At 45.9% G+C, this 13,430-nt stretch overlaps 1 protein-coding gene across 3 annotated transcripts in view; it reads left to right on the forward strand.

Annotated features, from left to right (window-relative positions):
• LOC134933046 (uncharacterized WD repeat-containing protein alr2800-like) overlaps window positions 1-13,430 on the forward strand; it is a 182,106-nt gene that overhangs the window by 133,787 nt on the left and 34,889 nt on the right. For all 3 annotated transcript variants that reach the window (XM_063927991.1, XM_063927990.1, XM_063927992.1), the window contains 2 exons: window positions 4,360-4,498; window positions 9,275-9,365. In XM_063927991.1, the coding sequence (XP_063784061.1) occupies window positions 4,360-4,498; window positions 9,275-9,365 (230 nt within the window). The remainder of the gene's footprint in view (window positions 1-4,359; window positions 4,499-9,274; window positions 9,366-13,430) is intronic.

Raw genomic sequence — 13,430 nt, forward strand, 5'->3', positions numbered from 1 at the left:
CTCGCGGAGCCGTTGTTAAACCAAAAGGTAACGCCCGAAACAGGTAATGGAGGTTGCCAATAGCGAACCTCAGGTATTGTTGATGTGACACTGCTATAGGAATATGCAGGTAAGCATCCTGTATGTCCAGGGAGACCATGTAGTCCCCAGGTTCCAAGGCCAGAACTATAGAGCGAAGGGTTTCCATACGGAACTTGGAAACCTTCACAAATTTGTTCAGTGCCTTGAGGTTGAGAATGGGCCGGGAGGACCCATTCGGTTTCGGGACTAGAAACAGTGGAGAATAGTACCCCCGGTCCCTCTGAGCAAGAGGCACCTGTACTACGACTCCTGTATCCAGGAGGGTCTGTACCACCAGGGGGAGGCCCGCCCCGTCATGCGGCAGGCTTATCGGTTTTGGCTGCTGGCTGACGGGTAGCCCAGGCTCTTTTGGGCTTCGGCTTACCAGGTTTGGAAGTGCGGGCCTGCTTATGGTACGCATGACCTTTTGCTTTACCTGAAGGACGAAAGGGGCGAAAGGACATGCCTTTGGCCTTCGACACAGAAGGAGCTGTTTTAGGCAGACAGGCAGTTTTGGCAGTAGCCAAGTCAGCCACTATCTTATTTAAGTCCTCCCCAAACAGAATATCCCCCTTGAAAGGGAGTACCTCCAGGGTTTTTCTAGAGTCCAGATCCACAGACCAGGATCTCAGCCACAATATCCTGCGAGCCAGGACTGACGTAGTAGAGGCATCAGAAGCCGTCTCTTTAATATAGCGAGAAGCTGTGACAATATATGACAAGCATTGTCTAGCATGGTCAGAGGAGACTTCAGCCTCTAACTCCAAGGCCCATGCTTCAATAGCCTCTGCTTCGCCCATGTAGCTGCAATAGTGGGCCTTTGTGCAGCACCCGTGAGGGTGTAAATCGCTTTTAGACAACCCTCGACACGTTTATCCGTAGGCTCTTTTAGAGACGTGACGGTAGTGACAGGTAGAGCTGAGGAAACCACCATCCTAGCCACATGTGAGTCTACTGGAGGAGGCGTTTCCCAATTCTTAGACAGCTCTGGGATAGCGAGCCAGCATCTTCTTTTGAGGCACAAACTTCGTACCCGGGCTTTGCCAGGGTTCCTGACGTATATCCACTAGGTGGTCAGAGTGAGGTAAAACTTGTTTAATCACCTTCTGACGCTTGAACCTATCTGGTTTCTTACGAGGAACGGATGGCTCGGGATCATCTGTAATCTGCAGAATTAACTTAATAGCCTCCAAAAGATCAGGAACATCCACATGTGAACTACCCTCCCCATCAGCCGTATCTGAGTCAGAACCTGTGGGGTCAGTGTATGTGCTGTCTTCATCAGACGAGGTGTCAGTGACAGCAGTGGATTGTGAGGAGACGAGCGCTCGCTTAGAGGACCTCTTGGACTTAGGCGAGCGTTGGTCAGACTTTTTAGTAGTCAGGGACTGGTTCAACTTCTTTAATTGAGCAGATAAATCGTCCGCCCACGGCGGGTTAGCTGCAGGGACCACATACGGTTGTACCGGCATTGGGGGTCCCATAGGGGGTGTTAGTTTATGAACTAGCGTATGCAGAAGTGTGGAAAAAGCGGCCCACGGAGGGTCAGTTTGTGCCTCCGTTGCCACAGTCCCACTGGGGGGCAAGGAGCCCCCAGAACCAGAGCCCACAGCTGCTATATTCTCCCCATATGTGCCTGTGGCTTCAGCAACACCAGCAGTGTGTTCCGCCCCAGAACCGTTACCCTCAGAAGCAGACATGATATAACTTGCAGTATGAGGTAACACAGTACAATTATTAGCAGCACTATATCCCTAAACCCAAACCCCTGCGCAGTGTAGTCAGCACCAGCAGAGATAAAGGAGAGATATGGTGACTAAATCACAGAGAAAAATACATAATACAGTATATCTTTGTGAAAATCCTATACTAAATAACACCTGACGCCACAAGCCCCCTCAGGTTATAGAATATAGGGATAGCAAGTTGAGTGAAAGACACGAGATGGACACCACTCCGCTATCAATGCACACACAAATAGTCACAGTTTGTACAATGCAGAGGTTATTACAGACAATAATACTGCACTGGAACTAGCTTACACATCTATATAGTCAATAGATATAACACTACACAGTAAGAAACTGGATGTATATCACAGGGTAATTGTACTATAAACCCCTGACTAAATGCACTCTCTTACTAACACTGACTAAAAAGGCAGGTAGAATGCTTAAGTGTCATGTAAAGGCACAGCACTGACAACCAGGCGGCTTTACATAGGAGGATTTGCCCAAGCAGTCCCAGAAACAGTGAGCTGAGGAGTAATGGTGCCGCAGACACTGACAGGGAGTGAGGAAAAGACAGAGATGCAGCTCCAGAACGGGAACACTTGCTGGAAATGGCGCCCTGGGGCTGGGGGAGGGGCTTCAGGTCTAAGCCTTATCCCCCTTGCTGGCAAAACCACCGGGTACTGTGGGCGATATTAAAATCGGTTTTAAGAGAAAACCTGACCTGCGCCCATGCCCTGGTGATCTAGTGGGATCGCCTGTATCCACAGTGTCCACCGCCAGCGCGCGCGGCCCGCCTCCCACTGACCGCGCCGGATCGCGATAAAGACCGGGTCCCGCGAGCGGGACCCACTTACCACCTCCCGAAGCGCGGCCACGCGATTCCGGAGAGCCCCTGCCGTGTGTATCTAACATGAAGAAAACCAGAGCCTCCGCTGTAGGTACCCGGCAACCAGGGCTCGGGAGTGTACAGCGCCGCTGGGGAGAGCTGGAGCTGCAGCAGCGAATGTCACAAGACATTAACCACCGCTGCTGCCCTTGAAGTCTTCACTTTTTACCTCATAAAAAGCTTTTCTTAGGGCTGCCTGGAGCAGCCCCTCTGTTAAGTGCCTGCTTACTGCAGCACCAACTGACAAAACTGAGCTCCTGTGCTGGGAGGCGGGGTTATAGAGGAGGCGGCGCTGTGCATTCTGGGAACAGTCAAAGCTTTGAGCCTGTTGGTGCCTCGGATCAAGATCCTACTCTACACCCCATTGTCCAGACTTGTGGAGCCCAGTGTACCCCGCAGCAGAAAAGAAACTTGAGGGAGGGTTTCGGTACAGTTTAATCGTGATTATTCCACTTTTGAATATATTTATACTTTAAATGCATTTTAATGGTAAATACTGTAAATAAGTGATATTTTTGGAATTAATAACAACAGACTCTACAGGATATATATATATATATATATATGTGTATATACATATATATATATATATATACACAGGGGTAGATTGGGAATTTTGACCTACCCTACTAAGATTCTAAAAATTAGCTTATGTTATTGTGAGACCAAATGACCAAATTGTCAGTAGACAGGGCAATGCATGGCACTGGAGTGGGTGTGACCAGAAGACAAATGGCATGACTATCTTTTTAAAAATGCTAGTCCACCCTCCGAGTCCAAGCCCTTCCCATTCAACCACACCAGTCATACCTCCTGCCTGCACTAAACAACGCCAAAACAGGTCATTTGGCAGGCAGTCTCCCTTTTACCTGTTCTTGCCGCTATGACAGCCTTCTGCTACTTGTGACTTGCGCTCAGCTCCTACTTGTCTGCATCCTAAATTGCTGGAGCGCTCTAGAGCTCCCTCTCCACAACCAGCATCAACATTAAAACAATAGTACCCACATTTAATAAGGCTTCCTTCCCTATAATTTACTCAACATCAAACAAATAGGATTTACATTTAAAAATAGAATATAAAATTTCACCACAAGTCATAAATCATTTAAATAAATTGGCCTATCCCCCCTCCCCACCGCTGAAATTAGATTTACCCTAATAGCTCTGATTTTACATTATTAGGATCCAACACATAATAAAGATACTCCACATTGAATTAATATCTCCTACAAAAAAAAATAATATATATATATATATATATATATATATATATATATACATACATACATACATACATACATACATAAAGAGCCCCATCAACCAAATAATACATGGACAATAGTGACTATATTATGTTATATGACAGTTATACCTCATATTTAGACAAATACAGATTATTTACACTGGGAATGACTTGAATACATACAGTACATGTGATGCAATACAGAGGTATAACATGCACATGTGTTTCATGTGCCACCTGATATTGTGAAATTCACATATATATAAAGCAATAACAAGAAATGTCGGCCTCTTAAGTGTGGGCCCCATAGCAGATGCATCTCTTGCTCCTAGGTGGCATATGAACCTTTCACCTCCCAGGGAAATAAATATGGAAAGCTAATACAGAAGTGTATTCATACCTGATGGCTGAACAGCAGCCCATTAATATGTATGCAGGTCGCTGTTCACAGATGAATTGGATCTCTTGGTCATGGCGGCAGAGAATGGGGACATTTACCTGTGGGAGTTTGATGATGTTTCGGGTGGATTTCCTGAAGATAGTGCCACCTCACATGATAAACAGCATTTTATGGAGGTATGCTTGACCAGTGATTAGTGCATAGAACTAATAATGTTCCGTAAAACTTCAGTTACTTAGAACTTGATTGTTCCGCTTTGTTAGAATACATTGAAATGATAATACATCTAAAGTTTTGGAGCTATTTCAGGGAGGTCTGCAACACCCAAAAGAGCTTCATTGTTACACCAGCTCATAGATGGAGGAGAAAGGGTCCTGTCCTTTAATGGGACACATCTTGTGTCATATAGTACTTTGGTGTAGTAGCTCATTTTTAGGTGCACGTTGCCTATTGTAAAACTAACACACAAAAGTGCCACGTGTAATAAAGAATGCCCCGAAGTCCCTCACTTTCCTCAATAATTTAAGCCATAAATACATTGAACCTCTTGAGTATTTTAGTCTCCCATAAACCTAAACACATTTCTAGTTTGTGGATCGGTTTTCCAGGAGTGGAGAGTAGGCGTGGATCAAGAGCAGTGAGTAGCCATGGATCGGTTTGCTGAGAGCAGAGAGTAGGCATAGGGGGTGATTCAGACCTGATCGCTGAGCTGCTCACTTTATTGTCCTGCGTTCAGATAGTCGCCGTCTCCAGGGGGAGTATAAATTTGCCGTGCAAGTGTGCGACCCCAGATGTACGCCGAGCTGCAAAAATCCACTTTGTGCCGTCTCTGCGCAGCCCAGGCTTTACTCCTACAGTGCGATGAGAACAGGCTGATCGGGGCCGGAGCTACCGTCACACACCCTCCCTGAAAACGCTTGGGCACGCCTGCGTTTTTTCCGGATACACCCAATAAACGGTCAGTTACCACCCACAAACAGCCTCCTCCTGTCAATCACCTTGTGAACGCCTGTGCAAATGAAATTTTCGCACCATCCCGACGCTGACCGACGATGCCTTTTTTTGTTGTCCAACGCACATGCGCATTGCGGTGCATGCGCAGTTAGGACCTGATCATCCGCTGTGCGAAAACACACAGCAGCGAGCAGGAATGAATCAGGCCCATAGATCAGTCTGCCAAGAGTGGAGATTGGGCATGGATCGGTCTGCCGAGAGTGGAGAGTAGGCATGCACCTTTAAGGCGTTCTGTGCTGGACATTGAGGGCCTGATGCAGAGTAGGAAGTAAGTTGGGTGTACATTATCTCTTTTGCATTACTTTGTCCAGCACAGTAGAGTGTATATGTTTGATAGCATTTTATATTATTTATATTTCTCCTGCTCTTTTTAAACATAGGCATGTCATGACCAACTACTGTACAATTGCCATTACCCACTCTGGTCTCACTGACCTTGCTAGGCCTCACAGCCCTTTCACCTTCTGAGGGCCTCCATTCAGTGGCGGAACTAGCGAGCGGTGGGCCCATGTGCGACAAAATGGCTTGCCCCCCATCCAAGTCCACCCCCTCACCCCTGGAGAGGATCTGGTGAGGCGGACCTGCTCAGGGAAGTGGATACCTAGCAACAGTGCCGTAACTAGACATTTTAGCACTGTGTGCAAGAAACGGCATCGGAGCCCCACCCCTGCATGCAAAACAGGGGCAGTGCGCGCCGCAGGTGCGCGCAAAAATACATAGTGGCGTGGCTTCGCCGGGAAGGGGTGTGGCCACAAAATAATACCAATTCATATAACGGTGCACAGTAGTCTCCATTATTCAAATTACGCCGCATAGTAGCACCACTACACCAGGTAGAGACCCTTTTACACCTTACGGCGGACAGATTCCTCTTTTTACACATTACAGCAGACAGCGTTCCCCTTTTTACACATAACGGCAGACAGCGTCCCCCTTTTTTACACATAGCAGCAGACAGCGTGCCCTTTTTACACATAGCGGCAGACAGCGTGCACTTTTTACACATAACGGCAGACAGCGTCCCCTTTTTACACATAACGGCAGACAGTATGCCCTTGTTACACATAGCGGCAGACAGTGTACACTTTTTACAAATAACGGCAGACAGCATGCCCTTGTTAAACATAGCGGCAGACAGCGTATCCTTTTTACATATAACGGCAGACAGCGTGCCCTTGTTAAACATAGCGGCAGACAGCGTACACTTTTTACACATAACGGCAGACAGCGTGCCCTTTTTACACATAATGGCAGACAGCGTCCCCTTTTTACACATTACGGCAGACAGCGTCCCCTTTTTACACATTACGGCAGACAGCGTGCCCTTGTTACACATAACGGCAGACAGCGTGCCCTTGTTACACATTACGGCAGACAGCGTGCCCTTGTTACACATTACGGCAGAAAGCGTGCCCTTGTTACACATTACGGCAGACAGCGTGCCCTTGTTACACATTACGGCAGACAGCGTGCCCTTGTTACACATTACGGCAGACAGCGTGCCCTTGTTACACATTACGGCAGACAGCATCCCCCTTTTTACACATTACGGCAGACAGCATCCCCCTTTTTACACATTGCGGCAGGCAGATTCCCCGTTTTTACACATTGCGGCAGGCAGATTCCCCCTTTTTACACATTGCGGCAGGCAGATTCCCCCTTTTTACACATTGTGGCAGGCAGATTCCCCCTTTTTACACATTGCGGCAGGCAGATTCCCCCTTTTTACACATTGTGGCAGACAGTCCCCCTTTTTTGTAGGAAAGAAAGAAAGAAAGAAAGAAAGAAAGAAAGAAAGAAAGAAAGAAAGAAAGAAAGAAAGAAAGAAAGAAGAATTATACTTACCATCTCCGCTGGCTCAGGCTCCTCGGTGCAGCGTCAGACGATTCCCGGGCAGGAGAGAAGGAGGAGGAGGGAGGTGGAGGAGGGAGCCGCAGCAGCGCTGTGTTATTGGTGGAGGCGCTGCTGCTGCTGCCCCTCTGCTTCACTATAGGCTGTTCTCGGAAGACAGCCTATAGTGAAGCAGAGGGGCAGCAGCAGCAGCGCCTCAACCAGTAACAAAGCGCTGCTGCGGCTCCCTCCTCCACCTCCCTCCTCCTCCTTCCCCCGTACCGCAGCACCTCTCCTCTCTGGGCGGCTGTGCGCTGCGGGCAGCGGTTGCCCGCAGCGCACAGCGGCATGTAATGAGTCAGTTTTACTCATTACATGCTATGGGCCCCTGGACAGAGGCGGGCCCCAGTGCAACGCACTGGTTGCACTGGCGGTAGTTCCGCCTCTGCCTCCATTCATCAAACATAGATCAAATGAAGCAAAATCTATTTTTAATTACATTTATTAAGAGTTTCTGCCACAAGTAAAAGGACCTTTTTTTTCTACTTTGCATTACAAAATTATTGACCAAGATTGGCTAACGGCTCTTACAAGCTTGTCCTATAAGAGGATCTATAAGAAGCCTCATGACTCACAAAGAGCCATCCTTCAGCACTCAGGAGAGGAAAACCCCAGATGGAGGAAACCACTGTAGACCCTTGGGAGGAAGGATTGCCCGTTTCTCTGGGCACTAGTAACATTTTCAAACGTAATCAAATACGAACATGTGAAAGTAAAATATACAACACACCATGCTAGTAGCTAACATTGGCTGATGTCATTAATATACAGTAGCACCTGTCCACATCTTCTGACACTACCCAATTCACATTCCTCGCAAAGCTGCACAATTTGCTGGAGGGTGATCATCCCCTTTTGAGAATCACCAAATTTACCCAAATGGCTGAGATACTGTATAGCGATAGCTGTGCTGTCCTGCTAGAACCTCCTATGGTAGAAGTAAACAAGCTCAAGGTCATATGTTAGGGTAGTCATGCTCCAAGTCTGCAGGCACATCCAAGTGAGGCACCTTTGACTCTGATGAGATACTTACCTCATGCCACATCTTTTCTTTCCCTTCCATTTTTTTAAAGGGGCATGGCATGAGTTTGCCTTGTAAGTCATTTCCCCTTAAAAAAAAGTCCCAGTTCAGCTGGCATACCACACGGCCGCCAAACTCGGGCATCATTACATCTGGTACATTGTGTGTTTTAGAAGACTGCCAGCCAGAAGGCTGAATTATGAATACTAAAAGGACAATCAGGTTATATGTGCAAAAGTTTTCTGGGCTGTTAATGTTTCTCATTATCTCATTAACCATAGGTGTTTCTATAATGGGTGTGTGGTGCACATGGGCCCCTGGCTCCAGGGGGGTCCACACCGCACACCCTGCACCCATATATTATACTTACCCCTCCAGAGTCCCGCGGCGGTGGGTCTGCACTGCAAACACAAATCACTTGGAAAATGTCCATCGTGACTTGTGCATGCGCACTGGAGATTTCCCTGAAAATAAGGCACGGATGCCATGTTCCCGGAGACCTGTGCATGCGCAGTAGACTCTGGCATAATGCCAGCAACTACTCACTGCCAGAGAGGAGGGGGCCCGCAGTGGAGGCTGCTCACAGGCCCTCTCCTCTCTTAAAACGCACCTGGTCCTAACAGTCACAGTATTGATGTATTATGATTTCCAATGACAAAGTGCGGGATGTAATGAAGTCCGAGTTCAGCAGCATTGGGGATGCTGGCTGGGCAGCGGAGGTTTTTTTAAAAGGGGAAATTATTTACAAGGCTGAATGTCCGAGTTCAGCCGGGCATCCCGCATGACCAGTGATCATTACATCCCGGCCAAAGTATTTTATATTTGATAATAAACTGTACCAAAGCTGTTTTTCGTGTATACAAATCAGTTATTTTTACAAGATATTTGTCACTCTTACTTCTGTTACTATACTTACATGTGTGCCTGCATCCTAAGGACCTATTAATGGGGTATTACATGTCTTCCAATTCCCTTGTGCATTTGTGGCTGTGCTTCTACACTAATGTCTTATCCTATATGTGTGCAGCAATATGACATTTTGTTTCCTGGGACGTCAGTAGCAGAGAGTCTACTAAAAGCACAAGACACAAATGGAACACTAAACAAGCATCTAGCAGGTGAGAGCAGCATGATACCAAACACTGGGGCTCTTTTCTAAACATGGCACAAAGAGCAAGAATATGATGTAACCTAGATCAGCCAATCAGATATAAACTTGGTAGGAATAGTGTAGTCACACTAATGAAATGACATGTGATTTGTCGCACATATACTTTAGTCTTTATTGAGGTATTAGGGTGATAGATCGACAATATATCGGTCAACAGTCAATAGGTCAACACCACATGGACGACATACATTTGGTCAACAGGTTCAAAAGGTTGACAGTGCTTAAGGTTGACAGGTTACATTGTTACATAGTTGTTGAGGTTGAAAAAAGACAGATGTCCATGGAGTTCAACCTGTATAATAAATGTTGTTTGTTTTGTTTTTTTATCTTAAATTAAATGCTGTATCCTTAGATATTTTTTTCCGCTAGGAATTTATCTTATCTATTTTTAAACTTATTGATAGAGTCCACCATTACTACCTTCTCTGGCAAAGAATTCCAAATCCTTACTGTTCTTAGTGTGAAGAACCCTTTTCTCCTTTGTGTATGGAATTTTTTTCTTCTAACCTCAGGGGGTGTCCTCGTGTCTTATGTAGTATTTTTTTTTATAAACAAATCATTTAATAAATCCTTGTATTTTCCCTTAATGTATTTAAAAATATTAATAATGTCCCCTCTCAGTCACCTCTTTTCCAGTGTAAACAAATCTAACCTTTTAAGTCTTTCCTCAGAATCCAGTGCCTCTAACCCCTTAACCAGTTTGGTGGCTCGCCTCTGAACCCTTTCGAGTTCCAAGATATCTTTTTTATAGTGAGGTGCCCAGAACTGTACACAATATTCCAGGTGTGGCCGCACCAATGATTTATACAGTGACAGGATTACACTCTCATCTCTTACCTCCATTCCCCGTTTAATGCATGCTAACACCGTATTTGCTTTTATTGCTGCATTATTATTTTTTAATCATGTAATTTTTTATTAAGTTTGTATTTAAGTACAAAAGTAAAAAGAAAAAGAAAAAAAAAACATACAAAGAACAATCAACGTACAAAACAGTACAGTACACTGGTCAATTCGTTATTACAAGAGATTACACGTCCACATATCAATTTACAGCATTCGTGAGAAGAAAAAAAAAAAAGGCATGTAGACTAACAGTACCAGAGATGACATAGCTACTGAACGAGGATGTGTATGCAAGTATTCATGTTGATCGCACTGAAGGCAGTTAAAAGAAGAGAAAAAAGTATCATAATGCCTGGTAGGATCATCCCAACAATAACACCACCAATTCAGTATTATATATAAGCAAGAGAGAAGTCACATATACAAATGCAGGAGTGTGTATACAAAAATATTACCCTAAGGGATAGGAATGTGTCGGGAGGTTTCAGAAGGCGTCGGCCTCGGCCAAAAAATTTAAAAAGCTATACACTCTGCATGCCAATGAGCTCCATCATTTCTCCATCCGAGTATACCCGAGTCCACCTATCCCACTTGCAGTGAAATTTGGACAGTAAGTTACGGGATAAGTACATATGTTTTTCATGTTTTATGACTAAAGCCACCGGAGCCCTCCATTCCAATAACTTGGGAGAGGCCTCCGCAAACCAAGAGCGTGCAATAACAACTTTGGATAGGCATAGGACATAATGATATGTGAGTAGGGAGTGGGTTTCAAGCCAAAAAGACAGGCCCTGGGGTTAAGTTGAGGAAGAGATGGGTCAGTAGTCAATATATTAGACCAAATTTGAGTCCAAAAGCTGTAAACTGTCGGACATTCCCATAACAGATGCCAAAACCCAGTGTCTGCCATCCGGCATTTAGGGCATAGAGCATCAGGCCTCAAGCCAGCTCGTTGGAGGAATTGAGGGGTACGGTAAACCCTATGTAGGATAAAAAAAATGCACCTGTTGATATCTGACACAAGGGGTGGTTGACCTGGCGGAGCTTAAAATTTGTAACCATTGCTCTTCCGATAAAGGGCCCAAATCATTCTCCCAGCTTAGTTTAAGCAGATCTAAAGTTGCAGGTAGGACTCTATTATTTAATGATGTGTATAGTGATGAGACTTTGCCCGTAGAGGGCAAATGTTGTAACATAAGTTTAACCGGTGAAGGTGAAATGGAAGGGGCAGTTCTAAATTGGTTCTGTATTGCATGCCTCAATTGGAAATATCGGAATAAAGTTGCTCTCGAGAGCCCAAAATCAGCCTGTAGTTGCGTGAACGATTTAAGGTGGCCATCTACATACAATTGTCCCAAGGATACCACCCCACTCTTTACCCATATATTATCTGTGGACAGCTTTTGGAGTTCCATATAGGAGCTATTGAACCATAAAGGTGAGTCTACTTCCAAATCCGACCAGTCATAGAGGCTGTGCACCTGTCTCCAGACTAAAAGAGCTTGTCGCAAAACAGGAGGAAGACCCGAAACAGACGAGCCAGAAAGCAAGAAAAGGAGGGGAGTGAAGAGGGGACCCACCCACTCAGTCAAGTATCCTTGTAGGGTCGGACCACCCGTTCCCATGACTCACTCAGAGCAGCTAGATAGTACAACCTAAGGTTGGGTAAGCCCATCCCTCCAGCGGATTTAGACTTACTAAGTGTTTTTATGGCTATCCTCGCCGGTTTATGACCCCAGATAAAGGAAGAGATTAAGCTATCAATACTGCAAATATTTTTTTAGGTATATAAATGGGGGAGTGTTGCAAAAGTACAGGTACTTAGGCTGAATAGACATCTTGAAGAGGTTAATGCGCCCCAGTACCGTCAGCGGTAGCGCTTTCCATGTATGAATTTTTTGTTTAAAAAAAGCTGTGATAGGATCAAGGTTCCACCTAACGTATTCTGATGCTGGCCCAGTGACCCAAACACCCAAGTATTTAAATTTCAAGGTCCATCGTAAGGAATGCGTCACACACACTGTCTCCGGAATCTGTCCTGAAATGGGAAAAATAGAGGATTTGTCCCAGTTTACACGCAAACCAGAGTATTCCTCAAATTCATTAACTGTGTGGAGCATAGACTGGAGAGAGACATCAGAAACAGTAACATATCGTCGGCGTATAGAGCCACCTTATCACCTGCAGAACCGGCCACAAGTCCGTGAATATTATGATTATCGCGTATCATACAAGCTAACGGCTCTATGGCCAATGCAAACAGGGCTGGGGACAGCGGACAGCCCTGACGCGTGCCCCTGGCCAGAGAGAACGAGGCTGAAGTGTACCCGTTAACAGAGCCACGAGCCACTGGAGAGGAATACAACAGCTGAACCCATTTGATGAACGTAGGGCCAAAGCCAAACCCGCGAAGTACCTGCCACAGGTAGGACCACTCGACCGAGTCGAAGGCCTTAGCGGCGTCGAGAGACACCACCACTGCCTCCGAACCCAGCAAGTCACCCCCCTGCAAATGGTAAAATAATTTACGTAGGTTCTGCATAGTGGACCTCCCCGGCATGAATCCCGTTTGGTCCAGATGTATAACAGAACCAATAACAGAGTTTAGACAAATGGCAAACATCTTAGCCAGGATTTTAACGTCAGAGGGTAGCAATAAAATGGGGCGGTAAGATTCGGGAACCGTGGGATTCTTCCCTGGCTTGGGCAATACTATAATAGTGGCCTCAGACATGGATGGTGGAAGTTCACCAGCCTCAGACAGAGTATTAAATAAATCTAGTAAATATGGACAGAAGAGGGAGTTAAATTTTTTATATATCTCCACTGGGAGACCATCCCCACCGGGTGCCTTAGATGAGGGGAGCGACGACACAGCGCGCCCAACCTCCTCCAGGGTAAAAGGAGCTTCGAGTAGTTCAAGCGCCTCCCATGACAAACTAGGCAGGTTTACCCGCGAGAGGTAGGACTGTATCTGTTCATCGGAGTGGGAGACCCCAGATGAATACAACTTGGAATAAAAATTTTTGAAAACCCCAGCTATATCCTTTCCCGAGTAACAGAGACTGTCATCCCCATCAACAATGCATTGAACAGTACGGGAGTGAGACTCGTCCCTGGCCAAAAAGGCCAGGTAACTGCCCCCCAGCTCCGCCTGAAAATACTG

This window comes from Pseudophryne corroboree, chromosome 6, assembly GCF_028390025.1.
Source record: "Pseudophryne corroboree isolate aPseCor3 chromosome 6, aPseCor3.hap2, whole genome shotgun sequence".
NCBI classification, from domain to species: domain Eukaryota; kingdom Metazoa; phylum Chordata; class Amphibia; order Anura; family Myobatrachidae; genus Pseudophryne; species Pseudophryne corroboree.